Source organism: Panthera onca, chromosome A3 (genome assembly GCF_046562875.1).
Source record: "Panthera onca isolate mPanOnc1 chromosome A3, mPanOnc1 haplotype 2, whole genome shotgun sequence".
NCBI classification, from domain to species: Eukaryota; Metazoa; Chordata; class Mammalia; order Carnivora; family Felidae; genus Panthera; species Panthera onca.
In genome coordinates, this window is record NC_138341.1 from 116,460,372 (window position 1) to 116,482,326 (window position 21,955).

A 21,955-nucleotide genomic window follows, 5' to 3' on the forward strand; every position below is an offset into this window, starting at 1 on the left:
TGTGAACATTTGCTCTCTCTAAAAATAAATAAATTAAAATTCTAAAAAAAAAAAATAAGAAAGAAATTCCGCAAAAGTTAAAGATTATTTTATTTTTAGCATAAAAAATCCACAACAACTTTCTTCTCTAAAGTGTTTTCCAGGGGCACCTGAGAGGCTCAGTCGGTTAAGCATCTGACTTTGGCTCAGGTCATGATCTCATGGTTTTTTGAGTTTAAGCCCCACCGTGGGCTCTGGGCTGACAGCTCAGAGGCTGGAGCCTGCTTTGTATTCTGTGTCTCCCTCTCTCTTTGCGCCTCTCCCACACTCTCTCTCTCTCTCTCAAAAATAAGTAAACATTTTTTAAAAATTAAAAAAATAATAGTGTTTTCCAAGCAAGATACTACAGTGGAAGAAATACAGGACACTGGATCAGAAGTCTTAGGTTCAATCAAATATTCAGTTGGTCTGTCACTTATCCTTGTGACCTTGGCAAGTCAGTTCACTTCCTTGAGCCTCACTTTCTGCATTCAATAAAATTCCTTTCCTCATCCAGCTAACAATTTTACTGAGATTCAGACAAGAACACCTGTGTGAAAACAATCTATAAATGTAGAAAGCACTAATAATTCTCACCTTATTTGTGGTATGATACTTCCTATTCCACTGTACATCTATCCCAGGAATCTGTTCTGATCCACCACACGCTAGGGACTGGCTTATCTGAGGCCACTAGGGATTAAAAAAAAAACAGATGTAAGCAACAGAGAATATTCACTTAGTTAATCTGAGTAGAGCTACTTCAAAGTAAAGACCATAGAATCTTTCCAACCTTGTTTAACCTAGCTCCTGGTCATGTGATCACCAAACGAATCCAAGATGGGCACTAAAATGGTATCTGATACATGGTAGATATTCAATAAATATCTCCTAGATACATGAATAAATAAAAGGATTCTGTCCTGGAAACCTGGAACTAAATAAATCTGAGTCAATTCTAGGAACCAGAATTGCAATAAATACCTATCTAAACATTAGTAGCAGTGTGGAATATGGGGGGGGGAAAAGACTCTTAACAGTCCATTTTAAGTTTAAAACCTGCTTCTGCCACTTACAAGCTGGGTGGCCATGAGCAACTTACTGAACCTCAGTTGTAGGGAGGATTAAAGAAGATAACACATGTAAAGTACCTTTCACAAAATAATAAATAGTGGAAACTTCCATCATCACCATCATCACCAACATTACTGTTGTTCAGATCAGAATTGCCTCCCTTTTATGTTCACGTTGCATTTGAATGCACTTTGGCAATAAAATAACCATTATTTTCAACTATCATGTGCCAGGTACTATGCTAAGCGCCTTACATGTATTACCTTATTTAATTCTCACCATAACACTATTAGGTTGGTATTAAAATCAAGACTAATAGGGGCGTCTGGGTGGCTCAGTCGGTTGAGTGGCCGACTTCGGCTCAGGTCACAATCTCACGGCTTGTGAGTTCAAGCCCCGCGTCAGGCTCTGTGCTGACAGCTCAGAGCCTGGAGCCTGCTTCATATTCTGGGTCTCCCTCTCTCTCTCTCTGCCCTCTCCTGCTCATGCTGTCTCTCTCTGTCTCTCAAAAATAAATAAAATAAACATTAAAAAAAAATTTAAAAAAAATCAAGACTAATAAACATAGCTTTGAAAATAAATTCCTAAGGGAAAAAATTTTCAAGTAAGAGAGCCTCACTGTAGCATTTTTCACAAAAGTGAAAACTCGGGGGGAAAAAAGTCCAATAAGATTTCCAATAAGATGGTTAATTAAATTACAGTAAAATTATTCAATGGAAAAATCAAGTAGTCCCTGAGATTTTTTAATAGACTTTATTTTTTCAAACAGCTTTAGCTTCACAGCAAAATTGAGGAGGAAATAAAGAGAGCTCCCATAAACCCCTTCTCTATACACTTATCTGCCACTATCACCATCTCCCAGCAGTGGTGCATTTGTTACAACAGATGAACCTACCCTGACACATCATTATCACCCAAAGTCCATAGTTTACATTAAAGCTCATTATTTCTGACAACATGGAAACACTTATATGTATAAAATTATAGGTAAAAACAAGAACGTATATGGGCATCTCTAGAAAGAAACATACAGAAATGAAAGAGTTATGTTGTTAAATTAGAATTATGGATGAATTTAGGAATATAGTTTCCAAAATCTCAATACTATTATATTACCTTTACCAAAGAAGGGGTGAGAGGAAGCAGAAGGAGGGTCACCCCTTTAATTCTGGTTTATTCCAAGAAGAGAGGAGACACATGAAATGAAAATGATTTTTTTCTTTAATCCTAATGAGGGAAAGATGGAATTTCTAATCAAGAATTACCATTTACTTTTCTTTCCAAATAAAGATATTAAAAAACTAGTTAGGATTCTTCTGGTCAGTCCCAGGAATACTTATGCTTTAACTCATAGGTACTAAGTAGGCTTTGTAAAACAGACTAGATACAGACTACCTCCCATTACATCACATACATCAACGTAATGGTCCACCTAGAACACAAAGCACTTAAAACAGGTTCAAAGAACACAATTGACAACAATTGCAACTAGCAAGTTCTCTTCTACTAGATTACATGATCCTATATATAGATTATATAGCTCCAGGAGTAACCAATGGATTCCCTATGTGACTGTCTCAACTGCTGTATTTCTGTCTGACCATTATTCATGAGCTAACATTTAACACTATTTGAACTACTGAAGTACCCAGGTACCTAACAGCAAGGACACCACCTAGTTTCCCCATACCTACACATATATATAAATACACACATTTACTTACTTGCCCCTCAAAAAAGACTCCCTTGACCTTTAAAGACATCAATTTTTTCCTTTATTTAAATTGAAAAGATACCAATAAATGACTTTTGTAAAAAAAAAAAAAAAAAAAAAACTACTCTGAAATATTCAAATGTCACTTTTTCAAAGAGGCCTTCTCTGACCATTTTATCTAAAAACAGTTTTGGTAGAAACTAGGTATATTACCAGAATCAAGTATAGCATGTTAGATATGGGAAACACTCAAGCATGTGTTGAATGAACAAACTCAACCACTTACATGGTTATTTCTTATTTCCTTCTTGTCCTTATCTACATACATCCCATGCATACATGCTGCACTCACCCAACCTTTATTAAATGCACACAATATGCCAGTCTTTATGTCCAGTTTTAGAATACAGACAATCCCTATCCTCGAAGAATTCATAGTCTTGTGGAGAAAAGAAAGAAGACTCACTACACAAGAAACAGAACCAAGTATCATATTTTAAAATGGTTAAAGATCATACACAAACACACACACACACACACACACACACACACACACACACACACACACAAAGTGTTAGCAAAGCTGCAGAGCAACCAGAACTCTCACACACTTCTGGTGGAAGTGTAAAATGGTACAATCACTCTGAAAAATTATTTGGCTGTATCCAAAGAAGCTGAATGTATACACATTCTATAAAACTCAGCAATTCAACTTCTAAGTATACAGCCCAACAGAAATGTGTTTACAAAAAAAAACATATACAAGAATGTTCATAGCAGCACTATTAATAATAGCCCAAACTGGAAATAATCCAAGTACCCATCAATGGATAAATGGATAAATGAATCATGGTATATTTATATAATAGTATACTACACAATAATGAGAATGAATAAATTATAACTACACAGAACAATATTGATGAATTTCTAAAACAAAGTTGAATGAAAGCAGACAAACACAAGAGAGTATATACCGTATGTTTAAAAGATAAAATTATTTTATGATATTCAAAGTGAAGACTGGTTAAACTTGGTTATGGGTGGTGACTGGGGGGATCAAGGAGCTTCTTGGGTTCTATTTCTTGATCTGGGTGCTGGTTAGCTCACTTTGTAATGATTAATTCAGCTGTACACTTATGATTTATGCTTTTTCTGTATTTTTATTATACTTCAATAAAATGTACAAAAATGCTTAAAGGTATATAATGAACAGTGTAAACAACAGAAATTTGGTGGGAGAAAAGAATTACCTAGAGTCATCCAAAAAGACTTCACAAAGAAGCCTTAAGAAGTGGGCAGGATATGGGGGCACCTGGGTGGCTCAGTAGGTTGGGTGTCCGACTTCGACTCAGGTCATGATCTCATGGTTTGTGGGTTTGAGCCCCGCATCGGGCTCTGTGCTGACAGCTCAGAGCCTGGAGCCTGCTTCAGATTTTGTGTCTCCCTCTCTCTCTGCCCCTCCCCCCCCATGCTCTCTCTCTCTCTCTCTCTCTCTCTCTCTCTCTCTCTCTGTCTAAAATAAACAAACATTAAAAAGTAATTAAGAAAAAAAAAGAAGTGGGCAGGATAGAGAAGGTGAGTGAGAATACAAAGTTGAGAAAGCACAGTATGGTAGAAGAGAAAACACTGAGTCAGAAGCCCCAGCTCTGCCTATCATAAATTTGTTTTGAGAACCAAATAAAACAATGTGAAAAAGATAAGCAAACTACAATGCATAACATAAATGCAAAGACCTGCTCCAGACAACTCCAATGATACTCTTTTGCAGACAGCCCCTCATTAAAATGAATATAAGATTTCACTTTTATTTTTTGTTTTCAAAAAATTCTAAAAGTAGAGACCTCCCTGATCTGAAAGAGGAAGGGAGGGGGGAAGGGGAAGGGGAGGAGGAGAAGGAGGGCAAGGAGAAGGGAAGGGAAGGGGGAAAAGAAGGGAAAGAGGAAGAGAAGGGAAGGAGGAAGGGGATAGGGTAGAGGAGGGAGGGGAAGGGGAGAGAAGGAGAAAGGAAAGAAAGAAGGGAAGGGGAAAGGGGAGAGAAGGGGAAAGGTAAGAGAAGGAAAGGGGGAAAGGAAGGGGCAAGGGGAGAGAAGGGGAAAGGGAAGGGTAGGAAAGGCGGACGGGAAGGGTAGGAAAGGGGGAAGGGAAGGGGAAAGGAGGAAAGGAAGAGGAAGGGGGAAGGGAAGGGAAGAGGAAGGGGAAAAAAGAAAAAAGGAAGGAAAGGAGGGAAGGACTCAAGCAATTATTGAATATTGTGGATGTATGTATCTGTTCTTTTAAAAAGCTCTACCAAGGCACAGTCTACCTTACGCCTCTTTTATTTTCTGTCCCATTGCTCAATATCATTCTGGGCATAGAGTCGGCACTCAATAAAACTTAGGTAGACTTTTTTTCTTTTTTCTTTTTTTTTTAAACAGAAGGACTATCTGGAGAAGGTCCAGAAAATAACCACAGGAGTGATCAAAGAGATGAATAAAAGGTCCTAGTGGAAAGGTTAAAAGGAATTAAAATGAAAGGCTAAAATGTTTAGCTTGGAGAAAAAGCAACTGAAGAACTAAGGAGTAACTCAGAATAACAACACTTGAGCTGAAAGAAATCTGAGATCTAAGTCCAAACTTTTCGTTTCACAGATGAGGAAACTAAGAATTAGGGAGAGTTTGCAACTTGCTTAAGGTAGTTTTAGGACAATATTTTTGTTTGTTTGTTTCAGTATATACAGTAAGGATGAAATTTACCCAAGTAGCAATGAACATACAAATAGCAACAAAACAGCAGTTACAATTTATTGAAGATCTCCTATATGCCCAGGACGTATATGCTTGATGTTTTACTTGCATCATCTCACAACAATTTTGCAAGGTTGGTAGTATTTTTTCCTATTTTGGAAATGAGGACACTTAAGCCCAAAGAAGTAAAGTTCATTAAGGGATTAAACATATATTCAGAGCTATCTTTTTTCCCCCTACATCAAGCTGCTTTCAAAAACCTAAATAGGGGTCAATAACATATGCTCATGCACACCTAGCACAAAGATGTGGATTTCTAAACATTCCAAATATCATTCTCCAATTAAAGGAATCAGGGCTCCTTAGGAGAAACTGTTGAATCTAGGACTAAAGCAAAGAAAATACAAGATAAACCTGAAACATCTTGTGGTGCTAGGAAATAAAGAACGTTCAAAAATATAATGAAAGCATGTAGAAAAGGAACTTGAAGGAGTTCCTAACAGCCAAACCTGGGACAATCTGATCAACAAAATAAATAGGCATAATAAATTATAACTCACAGAAGGAAATAAATATCTATGAGCTCATATTCATATAAATAGTTGAATAAATAAATGGAGAAGTGACACCTCTTCCTTACAGTACAATTCCAAGCAATAAATATAGTAGTAATGATGGAAATAGAAAATGATCATTATACAAACACCAGAGTAATGATTACTGCAGTCAAGAACCATCAACAGAATTACCACATGATGCAGCAATCTCACTTCTGGGTATATATCCAAAAGAATTCAAAGCAGGCTCTTGAAGAGATATTTGCACACTATATTAATACAGCATTATGCACAATAGCCCAGATGTGGAAGCAACCCAAATATCCATCAAAATGGACAAAGCAAATGTGGTATATACATATAATGAAATATTATGTAGCCTTAAAAAGGAAGGAAATCCTGTCACATACTACAACATGGATGAATCTTAAGGACATTATGCTAAGCAACATAAGTCACAAAAGGACAAATAATATATGATTCCACTCATATGTAATATCTAAAATAGTCAAAATCATAGAAACAGAAAGTAGAATGTGGTTGCCAAGGGTAGGGTGGGGTAGAATTAGTGTGTAACAGGTATAGAATTTCAGTTCAGCAAGATGAAAAAATTCAAGAGATCTATTGTATGACAATGTGAATATACTTCACACTACTAAACTATATACTTCAAATGGTTAACATAGTAAATTTAATGTTATGTGGGTTTTTTTAAACTACAACTTTCAAAATAATTAATTAATGTTATGTACCTTAACAACAACAAAAAAAGAACTATTGATGGATGCCTAAAAGTAGTGAGCAAAAGTATGATGAGAAACAAGATATCTGCATAGTCTCTAAGTATCTGCTCACATGGTACTTACTAATTACAAAAGGGAAAATAGTAACTTCATAGTAGGGAAACCTGACAGGCACCAATTTAATAATCAAGTGATTAAAGTCAATGTCACCAGTAATAAGACACACTGGCATTATATATCCCCGGATATTATACACTAAGAAGGGAATATCACTTTTGCCAAAAATATATGACCTAATTATAAGAAACCCAATTGAAGAAACAAAAAAAGGACATTAGTAGAAAAGACTGGTAAAATTGGACTGAGTTGCATAGATTAGTTAATAGCATTATATCAATGTTAATTTCCTGGTTTCAATAACTACACTATAATTATATAAGACACTTAACATTAGAGAAAGCTAGACAAAGGGTATTTGGGAACCCTACTGTTTTTACAACTTTTCTGTAGGTGTAAATTATTTCAAAATAAAAAAAATTTTAAGTACACTCACCAAAATATGACAGAAATTTAAAATGTTTTTGTAAGTTTATTTATTTATTTTGAGAGAGAGAGAGAGAGAGAGAAACAGCAAGGGAGGAGCAGAGAGAGAGGCAGGGGGAGAAAGGATCCAAAGTGGGCTCTGTGCTGACAGCAGCAAGCCCAATTTGGGACCCAAACTCATGAACTCCAAGATCACGACCTGAGCCAAAGTCAGACGCTTAATCAACCAAGCCACTCAGGCGCCCCAAAATATGACACAATGTTAAGTTTATGTAGGAAAGACAGACATGATGGGGTGCCTGGTGGCTCAGCTGGTTAAGTGTTGGGACACTTGATTTCAGCTCAGGTCATAATCTCACGGTTTGTGGGGTCAAGACCTGCATTGGACTCCACACTGACTCCAGCGGGGAGAGCCTGCTTAAGATTCTCTCTCTCTCTGTCCCTCCCTCTCTAAATAAATAAATAAATAAATAAATAAATAAATACTTAAAAAAAAAAGAGATGAGAATACAACGTCCCTCGCTTTTTGAAAATGGTTAACAGGATTATAGCATAGGACATTATCTTAGAGATCATGTGATACTATTACTCAACAAATGAAGGTTTCTTTTATGTCATGCCCTTAGTATACACTCTTCGAACTATTGCCTGAATATTTCCAGTAACAGGAAATTTACTATGTAAAAATTTAGCCCACCCATTCCATGACACCACAATTCTAATTAACATAAAGCTCTTCTTAATTCTGAACTAAATACACCTCCTAGTCAGACATGTACCTGAGGAAAATCAGAGTTTTCCAACCAGGGGTCCTCGAAGTGGGAAGATGTGCCAATAAAGCACATGTCTAGTTTATTTACCCTGGCTAAAATTACATCCTGTCAGCATGAGATAAACCACTCTAAGTTATTTACGTGGATGTTTTGCTATAATGATGTCTCAGAACCTAATATAGTACCTGATACATATTAGGTAGTCAATAAATGTTTATTGATTCAAAGAATGAGGCACAAGTCAGAGATTGACACAATGAGTTCCACCTCCACCAACTATATACACACAAAAACAAATGACTTAGAACTCTATGATAATTCTATTAAAATTTTCCATGCACAAAAAGTAACAGAATGTCGCCCACTCTGAAAAGAAATACCTGCATGCCTACACAAAGTAGATGCCTCTTCTGTATAGGCATATTCTTCATTCATTCAACATACATTCAATGCCTACTCCGTGCCAGGGTTAGTGAGCTCAGGAAATACAGGCACAAACAATACATGTCCTCAGAAGGGCAAGGTTTACACACTAATTAGGGGGAATTACACTATATTTTAAATAGTTGTAATATATTTATATGAATAAATTATATAATATATCAAAAATAATTTTAATCACATCACATATGAAAAAGAAGTTAATGGCTACAGAAGGAATTCATATAAATTGGTAAGAGTTTATATGAATAAATTCCCATAGATAAATGTAGAAAAGATACAAGCATATATGATTTTACAAACTGGAATACAACTGGTAAACAGAAAAATGTTTAACCTTGACAGATAAAGAAATACAAAGCAAAACAAGATAACATTTTCTACCCTGTTAAAATTTTTTTTAAACACTGAATTTAGAGGAAGTTAATGAAAAACTAGTTATATATACATTGCTGATGGCAATATAAACTAAAACCACCTTTTGGAGAGAGAAACTGCCCATACTCATTGACCCAGGGTATACCCTCCTAGGAATTCATCTTTAATAAAGTAAAAATTTTTTAAACTATCAAGAAATAGTAACTACACTAAAGCCTACGACAAAAAAAAAATTTTTTGCAAATAATTTTAGTATCAAACAAAGTCTAAGTAAATAGAATAACATGTAGCCATCAAAAAATATAATTATGCAATCTATCTAACATGAATAATGTCTGCTCCAATAAGTGAAAAGGCACCAGAAAATAAAATTCTGTGGATATTTGTTAAGGTATCTACGGAAAAAATTAGTATGCACACACTGGAGTCCTACATAAGGACTGGAAAAAAACCAGCAGATGTTTTCACGTTTGAGGTCATGGGTGACTTTTATTTCCTTTATTACTAAATTATTTGTATAATTAACAAAAATCAGGAGAAAAAACTCTCAAAGAGGGTCCAAAGTAATGAATCATGTGGTCAATGATAAACAAAGGCCTCAAATAATTGTTCCTTGGATTCTGTGTTCATAAAAAGAAAAAAAAAAGAAAGGAAGAAACATTTCTTACCCCAAATAAAAGTAGCACAATGTGGTTACAAAAAGAAACCTGCAGTTAACTCTGAGATGAATATCTGGAAACATTCCCAACAGTAAAAATCATCAGACTGTAGCATGGTATCCTAGGCTAAGTTCCACTGCTGGGGTATTTAGAAGCAACGCCCTAGACACCATACTGTAGGAATCAGTCCTGAGCTGGCACCACAGAGACCCAGAAGTGGTCTCATGAGGTTTTTCCATCACACAATTTGTTTGGCTAATCTATAAATATATGACATTTGAAAATAAACACTAAGGTTTTCATACCAAGCAAAGGAACAACAAACCTTACCTGGAAAGTACCAGACAGAGCCCTGCCCCACTGTGCCTGTGTAGAGGACACAGGTACCAATAGGCTGCATACTGGAACCCACTGGGAAATCCGGTTTCTCTAGAGAAAGAAAAAAGGCTGTCAAGAATCTATATCCAACTCCATGAGTAGAAGTTTAGAAATTCTGCCAGAACAGGGTACATGAAAAGAGAACTTCCAAACCAGGGCCAGGAACAAGCTTCCTCCTGCTCATCTCTCCAAGGATAAAATGTACCCCTACCTATTCCTGATTCATGGACTAAAACAACTCTAGTAAAGGCTGACTCAAGCAGGGGGATATGGGCTCCCTCTCAGGAGAGTAACAAAATAAGTAGACTTCAGGCATTTTACAATTAGATTATCATTTAAATTGAGAGTCTGCAATGCCTTTTCATAAACACTGATTTATCTGATCTTCATAGAATCCCTTTATAGTAAGCAGTGTCATCCCCAAAAGGATGAAGAAACTAGGGCTGACATTTTTAGGGTAGGAAAACACTAAGCCAATTTGATTTCCAAAACAAAAGAGAGAGATTAAATGGCTGTTAGAGTTAATGACTGAAGTTCAGTTTCCCCCTAGGGTATTAACCAACCTCAAAAGGGTCTTTGGGCCAAAGTGAAAGGCTGGGCTGGGGAAAGGAAGAGCTATCTTGCTACATGAGAAGCCTACTCTATTTTATGAACCTGAAATACATTACACTGTATAAATGGCATTAGTGTACACAGGACTGGAGATGTCTATTCTAGGAACCAACTCTGAGGGATCCAAGGGTCTCTTTCATTTGACCTATATAAAACTTATAGGGCCACAATGAGGGCTGAATATAAAATTATTTAAAAACACTTTGCCAAACATAAACTACAACACTAGGAGTCAAAGATCTGGATTCCAGTTTTAACTCAGCTATTCTAATATGATCTTTACAAGTAATTTAACTTCTACAATGCACAGGTTCCTTATAGCAATTATTAGTAATACTTATGAGCATTTGTTCTGTGACAGGTACTTTCCTAGGTACTTTACATATATAAACTCACTTAAAACTCACAATCATCACCGAATGACCTAGGAATATTGCCATTATCCCACTTATATGGATAAAGAAACTGAGGTATACATAGGATAAGGAATTTCCCAAGGCCACATAGTTAATACAATGGCAGGGTTAAGATCTGAACCCAGACAGCCCAACTTCAGGATCCATGCTCATTTACAGGATGAAAGGGTAAAAGGAATATCTCCAAAGTATCTTCTAACACTCTATGAACTAGTCTTGAAACAACTAAAACACAGTATAGTATTGTGGCAAGAGCCACGTACTTGGAATCAGAAAACACTGATTTGACTCTTGGCTCCACTGAAAGCTACAAGCCGTTGTTGTCTCTTCGATAAAATAAAGGAAAAAATCCCTACTTCTCAGGACTTAAGAAAAATCAACAAATGTACCTTGTAACATGTCCAACTCAATAAATATTAAGTTGAATCTGAATCTCCATTTCCTCATGAGTAGGCAACAAGTGATAGGGATAAAGTACATGGAGAAAGGTGCAGGAATTTTAAACGTAGAGAGGCCTTCTAAAGTGTCTCACAGTTTTAAAATTGTGTAAATGTTTTTCATAGGCTACTCACAACACCTTATGTTTCAAATGAAAAGTAAAGTTTCAAAATATTTTATTTCAGCTGAGGTTCGATCTGTTGGGATAATGTTCAAATAAGAGACCATTACTGGCTTTTTGTTTACTAATGCTGAATCATTTGCCAGAATCATTCAATGTTAGATGTTCCTTTCCTAAAAATGTAAATATGGGATAAGATGAAACTTCTGCAGATTCAAGCCAAGGGAGGAGGGGGAAGTAAGAGGAAATTACAAGTGGGAACAATGCAAACTTTTGGAAGATCTTCTGAAGAATTTCATCATATTTTTCCCCACGTCAACAAAATTTTTCTCCGTAATTTTGGTTCTACTTGGTTTTTTATGCCAATTTTAATGCCAATACATTAAATTATGCCAATTTTAATGCCAATACATTAAATCAGTTCTTATTAGAAGAAAGAAGCAATCAGCTCTGTTCTTTCCTTCTCCAATCCTACAACAACAACTCTTGTTCAAACCCTTAATTGAAACTGAGCAGAAAGGGTATATAGCAGAAAGGGTATTTGAATCCCAAGATTCTTATTGAATAGCTGTGTGACCCTGAACTAGCTACTCAACATTCTGGACCTCCATTTCCCTTATGTAAAGTGGGAATAATAAAAGCTACCTCACAGGAGTGTTCCAAGGATCATATGTAAAAGCACTTTGAGAATACTAAAATATACACAAAAGCATCATTACTGTTATTAACAACTGTTACTGAATTATGTAAATAAGCTTCTCTTTCACCAGCAAACTGTCATAGAAGCAAGAACTATTTTCTTAAAATATTGTTTTTAACCTGGAATTCCCTTTCTCAAAAGCTTGCAGTGCCTCCAAGTGCCTCTTTAATCAAACGTCAACACCTGATCTTTACCAACTAGACCCCTCTAGACTCATCTTTATATTTACATACCCTGCCTTGTATTCTCCATTCAGCAGTTCCAAAACCTGACTCAGATTCTCTGGTTTGGGAATTACTACTCCTCTCCACACAAGCTAATTCCCTTCTAGTCAGTTCCTCTGGGACTCTCTTCTTCCCTCCTACCCAACCCATGAGTTAATTAGCTTCAAAAAGTCTCCTCAGGGGCACGTGGGTGGCTCAGAAGGTTAAGCGACCAACTCTTGGTTTCAGCTCAGGTCATGATCTCAGTTTGTGAATTCAAGCCCTGCATTGGGCTCTGCTCTGACAGTGCGGAGTCTGCTTGGGATTCTCTTTCTCCCTCTCTCTCTGCCCCTTCCCACCTTGCACTCTCTCTCTCTCTCAAAATAAATCAATAATCTTTAAAAAAAAAAAAAAAAAAAGGTCTCCCCAGACTCCAGGTACTGGTTCTACTGACTCTACTTGGTCCATATTCCTTCCCACTTCTCCCAGTACTTCATTTATAAATATAAATCTGGGGGGGGGGGGGGGGGGGCTGGGTGGCTCAGTCAGTTAAGCGTCTGACTTAGGCTCACTCAGGTCATGATCTCGTAGTTTGTGGGTTCGGTCCTGTGTCGGGCTCTGTGCTAACAGCTTAAAGCCCGGAGCCTGCTTCGGATTCTGTCTCCCTCTCTCTCTGCCCCTCCCCTGCTTGCTTGCTCTCTCTCTCTCTTTCAACCTCCCTCTCAAAAATAAATTTTAAAAATTTCTAAATAAGAAAGAAAGAAAGAAAGGAAGGAAGGAAGGAAGGAAGGAAGAAAAGAAAAGGAAAGAAAGAAAAGAAAAAATAGAAAACAAAAGAAAAGAAAAGAAAAGAAAAGAGAAAAGAAAAGAAAAGAAAAGAAAAGAAAAGAAAAGAAAAGAAAAGAAAAGAAAAGAAATTTTTAAAAATCTGTGGAAGTACTTAGCTCCCTCTTACAGGTACTAACATATCAGGCCTATAACAATTAGCAAACCTCAACTTCCAAGTTCAGGAAAACATTTACAGCCATTTCCAATGGTTAGAATTACTGCCTTAACTTAGGCTAATATATACACCATTATTAAGTGGGAAGAGGTTTTATTGTCTTTTTACCTCACCAACACTTCAAAACCAAAATCTTAAAGACAGGTTTCATGTTTTTACTTTCTGTACATATTGTTAACTGCAGGTGATTTTACATTTGTATTTCAAAATATTCTGACAGACCAGTTTTTCAACTACAGCTTTAATCAGTCCATTGACCAGCCTGTTGCTGCATGTGTTTTTTAAGATACTGTACATAGTATTTTCCTTGGCTTACTCATGAATTGGAAAAGGCTTTACAGGTAGTCCATTCTCCTATTCTCCGTAGTTTTGCTTTATAAAGTGACTATAAACACTGAGTTAGCAAATACTGAACCATTGCTCCTAGAGAAAATACAGGGTTAGGTTCCTGCAAGCCTCTGGTCACAACATTTTCATAAACCAATCAATACATAACCTTGTGTGTTTCTCTTTAAAGACATCTTATTATTTATAAATATACAATTAACGCATTAACATTGAACTCATGGACAATAGCACTGTAACTCACTCCTGAACGAAACTTATCTAACACGTAAGTTTTCTCTATAAGGAATATCACAGCCTTCTTGCACTTAGTAACACTAGATAACTACATTTAGGGGCCATATTAAACAGGGAAATCACCAACAAGGCACAAAAATACAAAAACTTTAGCATTAAATAGACTGTGAAAACAATACTTATTTACAGTATAAGAGCTGAAATAAGTCAGCATATCGATCTCAGCAAGGACTTGCATGTTGCAGCTCAAATTTTTCACTCCTCTGCACATACCCGTAAATGACCATTGAAAGTGCCATGAATATTGATTTGGGAATTACAAATAAATCTTGGCAAGTATAATGAATTCAAAAATACAGAATCTTGAATAATGAAGATCAACCATAGTCACCAAATCTACTCTGTAAATGTTCACTGGTTCCTGTAATCTGAATGCCATGGATACTAATTTAATTCCATAATCCAGAGGATAAACACTATTGTAGCAAACTATCCTGCAAGTTATGAAGTGGCATGCTACAAAAGGATACTTAGACATACCAGAGGAGCCGAGAATGTTCAACAATTCCTTCCATCATTACTGAATCCTCTGCCTCCTCCCACTTTGTTGGGGGTTCCAATCTGAGCTTTAAAAGATTGATTACGGGGTGCCTGGGTGGCTCAGTCAGTTAAGCGTCCGACTTCGGCTCAGGTCATGATCTCACGTTGAGTTCCAGCCCCGCGCCGGGCTCTGTGCTGACAGCTCGGAACCTGGAGCCTGCTTTGGATTCTGTGCCTCCCTCTCTCTCTGCCCCAACCCACTCGCATTCCATCTCTGTCTCTCTCAAAAATAAACATTAAAAAAATGTATATATATAAAAAAAAAAAAAAGAGATTGATTACATCCGGGAAAGATTTGAGCAAATCATTAAATATATTAAGATTGGGCATATCAGTAAATATATGTATTAATTATTATGTACATTAAAATTTCTATTATAGAAAGGCAGAAAGGTACAATAAACCCCAAGGTACTAGTATGAATTTAGAGTTATTGGTATGGGTTATTAATATGTATAGACAAATACAGAAATAGATGTGTGTTTATGTAAATATATACACATACATGTGTTTCCTATTCCTGTCCTGATAGGTCCTGGAAGCAATGACCACATCCAGCATCCAGACTTGGTTTCTAAATAGTACTAGTCACTAAAAAGAACTAGTCGTCTCTGGAAAAAAGTTGACTTCAGAATGGGGTTGATGCTCCTTAAAGCCTTACTTGCAAAGAAATGGCATTATTTGATCTGTTTAGTAGCTCTTTAGAAGACTCCATCCAATGTAAAGCTCATTCAACATGAAAAAACTGAAAAAAACGTTTCTGCAGGAGCACTCGTTGAAAACAATTGTTTAACTTCATGACTGCCTGAGGCAATGGATAATACATGGAGAAAACAATAGGCTAACAAAAGAAGCTTAAAAGGAAAAGCAAGAGAATGAGCTTTGAAAAGGTATGACATATTCCTGGGAATCTGAAGGCCATGCATATGCACAGGGCTGTGCACAAGAACAGGAAAGACCTGAGACCTCTGGTTAACCTTGAGGCTCTGCACAAGCAGGAAGTAAAGTTTAAGGCAGAGATGTTAAATGATTGTAAGACTGTTGATGGTGTACCACAACATGTGCACAGAGCCCCTCAGCAAAAAACAGAAGACTTACTGGTTCCAGGTATTTAAGAACTCTCCAATCGTTACCTGACCACTAAGCTAACTGAGCTGAGACCATACAACAAAGAATATAGACTTTACAGGGTTAATTCAGAAATATCACTAAACAGAAAAACAATAACAAACTCTGGGAAAGGACAGACCTGACTTCCAGAGTTGCCACATATTATTTAAAATGTCCAGTTTTCAACCAAAAAAAAAAAAAAAGTATGAAACATGTAAAGAAACATAAAAGCATGGTCCATACACAGAAGGGGAAAAAAAATCTACAGAAACTGTCCCTGAAGAAGCTCACATGTTAGATAAACTAGACAAAGACTGTGAAACTATTTAAAGTTTATTTATTTTGAGTGGAAGCACAAGCAGGAGAGGGACAGAGAATCCCAAGCAGGCTCCACGCTGTCAATGCACAGCTCGACGCAGGGCACAATCCCATGAACCATGAGATCATGACCAGAGTCAAAATCAGGAGTCAGACACTTAACCTACTGAGCCACCCAGGCACCCCTAAATATGTTTAAAATCTAAAGGAAACCATTCTAAAGAACTATAGCAAAGTATAAGAATGCTATCTCACAAAATAGAGAATATCAACAGAGAAATTATTTAAAAAAAAAAAAAATTCTTGTGTTGAAAAGAACAATAAATAAAATGAACATTTCCCTAAAGGGGTTAAACCGCAGATTTGAGCAGAAGAGAAAATCAGTGACCATGAAAATAGATCAACCAAGATTATCCAAACTAAGGAACAGAAAGAAAAAAGAATGAAAAAATTTTAACAGAGCTTCAGAGACCTACGAGATACCATCAAATGTACCAACTTATGTATAAGGGGAGTCTCAGAAGGACAAGAGGAAATAAAGGGAAACAAAAAATATTTGAAGAAATACTGGCAGAAAATATCCCAAATTTGATGAAAAACATCAATCTATAAATCCAAGAAACTCAACTAACTCCAACAGCATAAATGCAGAGAAATCTATAAATAGATATATCTTGGGTGCCTCAGTGGCTCAGTCGGTTAAGCATCCAACTTCAGCTCAGGTCATGATCTCACAGTTCGGTTCGTGAGTTGAAGCCCCACATCAGGCCCTCTGCTATCAGCACAGAGACTGCTTCAGATCCTCTGTCTCCCTCTCTCTGCCCCTCCCCAGCTCACGTGGTACACACACAAGTGTTCTCTCTCAATCTCTCTCTCTCTCTCTCTCTCTCTCTCAAAAATAAGATAAAACAGGGGCCCATCAGTGGCTCAGTTGGTTAAACGTCCAACTCTTGGTTTCAGCTCAGGTCATAATCTCACAGTTCATGAATTCAAGCCCTGCATCTGCTGTCAGCACAGAGCCTGCTTGAGATTCTGTCTCTCCCACTCTCTCTCTGCCCCTCCCTGCCTCTCCCTCTCTTGCTCTCAAAATAAATAAACTTAAAAAAAAATTTTAAATAAATAATATATTATAATAAAATAAATACAGTGTTAAAAAAAGACATCATAATCAAGCTGTTGAAAAACAAAGACACAGAATCTTGAAAGCAGCAAGAGAAGCTATTCAACATGTACAAGAGATCTTTGATAACATTAATAGCTGATTTCTCCTCAGAAACCATGGAAGACAGAAGGCAATGGGATGAAAAATTAGGACTTTCTAGATAAACAAAAACTGAGAAAACCAACAGCAGACCTGCTCTACAGCAAACACTAAAAGGAGAACTTCAGGCTGAAATGAGACCTCTGACAGTACAGTAACTCAAATCCACATGAAAAAATAAAGTACACTGATAAAAGCAACTACTTGGATAAATTTTAAAAATACAGCATAAGTATATTTTTTGTTTTTAATTATTTTTATTTTTTTAATTTTTTTTAATGTTTTATTTATGAGAGAGAGGCAGAGTGTGAGAGGAGGAGGGGCAGAGAGGGAGGGAGACACAGAATCCGAAGCAGGCTCCAGGCTCTGAGCTGTCAGCACAGAGCCCCACACAGGGCTCAAACCCACAAACAGTGAGATCATGACCTGAGATGAAGTCAGAGCTCAACCAGTTGAGCCACCCAGGCACTCCTCTATTTTTATTTTTAACTTAAAAGGCAACAGCATAAAGCAAAAATTGTAAATCTATGCTGATGGGCACACAATGTTTAAATATATAATTTGAATGACATTAATGGCACAAGGGAGCCAGGAAGGAATGGAGCTAAATGGAATCACAGGTTGTTTTTTTTTTTAATGTTTATTTATTTATTTTTGAAAGAGTGTGCACGTGTGTGTGCGCGCGCGCATGCGCACACAAGCATGGAGGCAAGAGGAAGGAGGGAGGGGCAGAGATAATCCCAATCAGGCTCCATCTGTGCTGTCAGAGCAGAGCCCAACGTGGGGCTTGAACCACAAGATCATGACCTGAGCTGAAGTTAGACACTTAACCAACTGAGCCACCCAGGACCCCCAAAGTTTTTATATATTACTGAAATTAAGTTGATATTAATTCAAACTGGATTGTTATAAATCAAGATGTTAATTGTAATCACCACAGCAAACACAAGGAAAATAATAAAAAATACAATAAAACCTTATTCCATATACAAAAATTAATTCAAAATGGATCAAAGATCTAAACATAAGACCTAAAACTATGAAACTCCTAGAAGGAAACATAAGGGAAAAGCTTCATGACATCAGATTTGGCGATGATTTCGTGGCTATGACACCAAAGCCCAGACAACAAAAGAAAAAATAGTTAAGTTGGACTTCATCAAAACTAAAAACTTTTGTGCATCAAAGACTACTATCAACAAAGTAAAAAGATAACCCATGGAATGGGACAGAGTATTTGCAAATCATAGATGTGATAAGGCACTGATTCCACAATATAAAAAAAAATTCCTATAGCTCAACAACAAACAACTCAATTAAAAAATGGGCAAAGGACTCAAATAGACATTTGTCCAAAGATATACAAACGGCCAACTTGCATATAAAATATGCTCAACATCATTAATCATTAGAGAAATGCAAATCAAAACTACAATGAGATATCACCTCACACCTATTAAGATGGCCACTATGAAGGAAAAAAAAGAAAGAAAGAAAATAATAAGCATTAACAAAGATGTACAGAAACTGGAGCCCTTATGCTTTCCTGGTGGGAATGTAAACTGGTGCAACCACTGTGGAAAATAAAATGGCAAATGCTCAAAAAATTAAATATAGAATTACCATATGATCCATATGATCTACTTCTGAATATATACCCAAACGAAGTAAAAACAGGGACTTGAAAAGATATAAATAGTGGCAGCACTATTTCATAATAGCCAAAAGATGGAAGCAACCCAAGTGTCTATCCTCAAAAGAATGGGTAAACAAAATGTGGTTTATACATACAATGGAATATTATTCAGCCTTAAAAAGGAAGGAAACTCTGACACATGCTACAACATGGAAGAACCTTGAAGACATTATGCTGAGTGAAATACACCAGTCACAAAAGGACAAATACCCTATGATTCCACTTATATGAGTACCTACAGTAGTCAAAATCATAAAGACAGAAAGAATGATAGCTGCTTGGGACTAAGTAGAGGGGGGCATAATGATTTATCATTTAATAGGCAGAATTTCAGTTTTGCAAGATAAAAAGAGTTCTGTGAATGACGGTGTGATGGCAGCATAACAATGTGAATACATTTAATACCATTCTGAACTGTATAGTTAAAAACTATTAAAATGGTACATTTTATATTATCTATATTTTACTACAATTTTTTTTAAAAAGCACAAGAGTGGAGGCACTTGGGTGGCTCAGTCAGTTGACCGACTGCTTCGGCTCAGGTCATGATCTCACGGTTTGTGAGTTCAAGCCCCGCATCAGGCCCTGTGCTGACAGCTCAGAGCCTGCAGCCTGCTTCAGATTGTGTCTCCCTCTCTCTCTGCCTCTCCCCCACTCACACTTCGTCTCTGTCTCTCAAAAATGAATAAACAGTAAAAAAAAATTTTTTTTAATAATAAATAAATAAATAGCTAACACAAGAGTGGCTTTCTGCGGTTTCTAATACTGTCAAAATAAAGCAAAAATGACCACCAATGCCCAGGACAGCTCATAAACCATAAACAAGTCCCACTGTATTACTCAAATATCCAGTTCCTCTGATGGAGCCACTTAGCAATAGCAATGTTTTAGCTTCCTCTTCCTTCTTAAACCCATTATTGGAGAAGGGAAAAAAGAGTAAAAAATAAGGGGAAACTAATGAGAATGTTTCAGGAATATTACTTCTCTGTGGTTCAAATTTCTTATCTTAAAATGGGGGAAATAATAGTGCCTACCTTGTCAAAGGGCTAGTGTAAGGATTAAGTAAGTTCACATATATACAGTATACAAGAGTGCTTACCACATGGTAAGTGCCCTATAAATGTTAGCTATCCATATTACTCCCCAGGAAAACTCAACATCTGATTTCAACTACAACCTATATCTCTGCTTGTTTAGTCTCTCCTGAACACCAACTCACCAGCTGCTTTAAAAAAAAAAAAAAAAAAAAAAAAACCACTTAGGGCACCTGGATGGCTCAGTCAGTTAAGCCTCCAACTCTTGATCTGAGTTCAGGTCTTGATCTCAGGGTGGTTACTTAAAGCACCACGCTGGGTGTGAAGCCTACTTAAAAACAAACAATAAAACACCACCATCTCCAACTGGATATTCTCAGTGAAGGACACTGCTATATTAACTCAGTCATCCAAGGCAGACCTAGGACTCACTGTTAGACACCCCTCTCCCTCACCCTCAATATCTAACCTTCCACCAAACCCTGTAGACTCTGTTTCCTCAATACTTGTTGAAATCATCTCTTCCTCTATAACCACACTTTCCCTGCCTCCTCTTAGTACAGGCCTTCTACTTCTTCCAAGATTACGTGAGTAGTTCTGGCTGGACTTTGGGACCCGAACCTCAGCCCACTCTGACTGATCCTTCCACAACTGCTACAGGGATATATTAAAGCAAAAATCTCCTAGTGGATATAAGTGTTTATATGTTTTGTTTTTTTTTTACTTTTTTTACACTTTCAAAATGAAAATTGTAAATTTCAATTTAAAAATGATAAAAGAAACTAGGGGCAACTGGGTGGCTCAGTTGGTTAAGTGTCCAACTTTGCCTCAGGTCATGATCTCATGGTTCATGAGTTTGAGCCCTGTGTTGGGCTCTGTGCTGAAAGCTCAGAGCCTAGAACCCGTTTCAGATTCTGTGTCTCCCTCTCTCTCTGCACTTCCCCCCTCACACTCTGCCTCTCTCTCGAAAATAAATAAATATTTTTAATTTTTTTTTAATAAAAAAAAAGAAAGAAAGAAACTAAAGTGTTCCCCTCATCAGTAGTGGTGCAGGAGAGAAGAGGAGAAAAGGACTGCAAAAGAGTACAAAGAAATTTTGGAGACTGACAGATATGTTCATTATTTTTATTGTGGTGATAGCTTTTCAAGTGTATACCTATGTTAACAGTTATCGGGGGTTAAGCGTCCGACTTCGGTTCAGGTCATGATCTGAGTTTGAGCCCTGCATTTGGCTCCGTGCTGACAGTTCAGAGCCTGGAGCCTGCTTCGGATTCTGTGTCTCCCTCTCTCTCTGCCCCTCCTCTGCTTGCACTCTGTCTCTCTCCCTCTCTCTCTCTCTCTCTCTCAAAAATAAAATAAAACATTAAAAAAAATTTTTAAACAGTTATCAAATTATATAATTAAATAAGTGCAACACTGTACATCAATTATTCTTTAACTTTAAAAATTTAAATGAAAAAAGAGTAAATATCAAAAAACCCTTTAAAAACAAACTCTTTTGCATTAAAAACAGAAGCTTTGACATAGATGCCATCTACAGCATGATAGATGACACCAAGTAATATGTATACATCGCCATCAAGGACTACCTGTCTGTATCCAGCACAAGTACCAAAAGGTCAGGGAGTGCATAACCTTGTCCTAGAACCCAGTCTCCAGGGCCAGGCACAAACTGGCAACCACAGGAAACCAGCCTAGACACTGAGCTGCTATCAGCTCAAAGCTGATAGCACTATTCAAAGCTCCTCAGTGTGCATTTGTAGTTTACCCATGATGCAACTCCTCAACCCATTTGAAGGACTCAGGGTCTCAGCCTATAGAAGTACCCCAGTGGTTTATACTATAGGCAGGAGAGAA

At 37.0% G+C, this 21,955-nt stretch overlaps 1 protein-coding gene across 4 annotated transcripts in view; it reads right to left on the reverse strand.

Annotated features, from left to right (window-relative positions):
- Positions 1-21,955, reverse strand: part of UQCC1 (ubiquinol-cytochrome c reductase complex assembly factor 1) — a 101,760-nt gene that overhangs the window by 77,182 nt on the left and 2,623 nt on the right. For all 4 annotated transcript variants that reach the window (XM_060616424.3, XM_060616414.3, XM_060616405.3 and 1 more), the window contains exons 2-3: positions 9,957-10,055; positions 616-711 (exon numbers count right to left, since the gene is read on the reverse strand). In XM_060616424.3, coding sequence (XP_060472407.1) covers positions 616-711; positions 9,957-10,055 — 195 coding nt within the window. The remainder of the gene's footprint in view (positions 1-615; positions 712-9,956; positions 10,056-21,955) is intronic.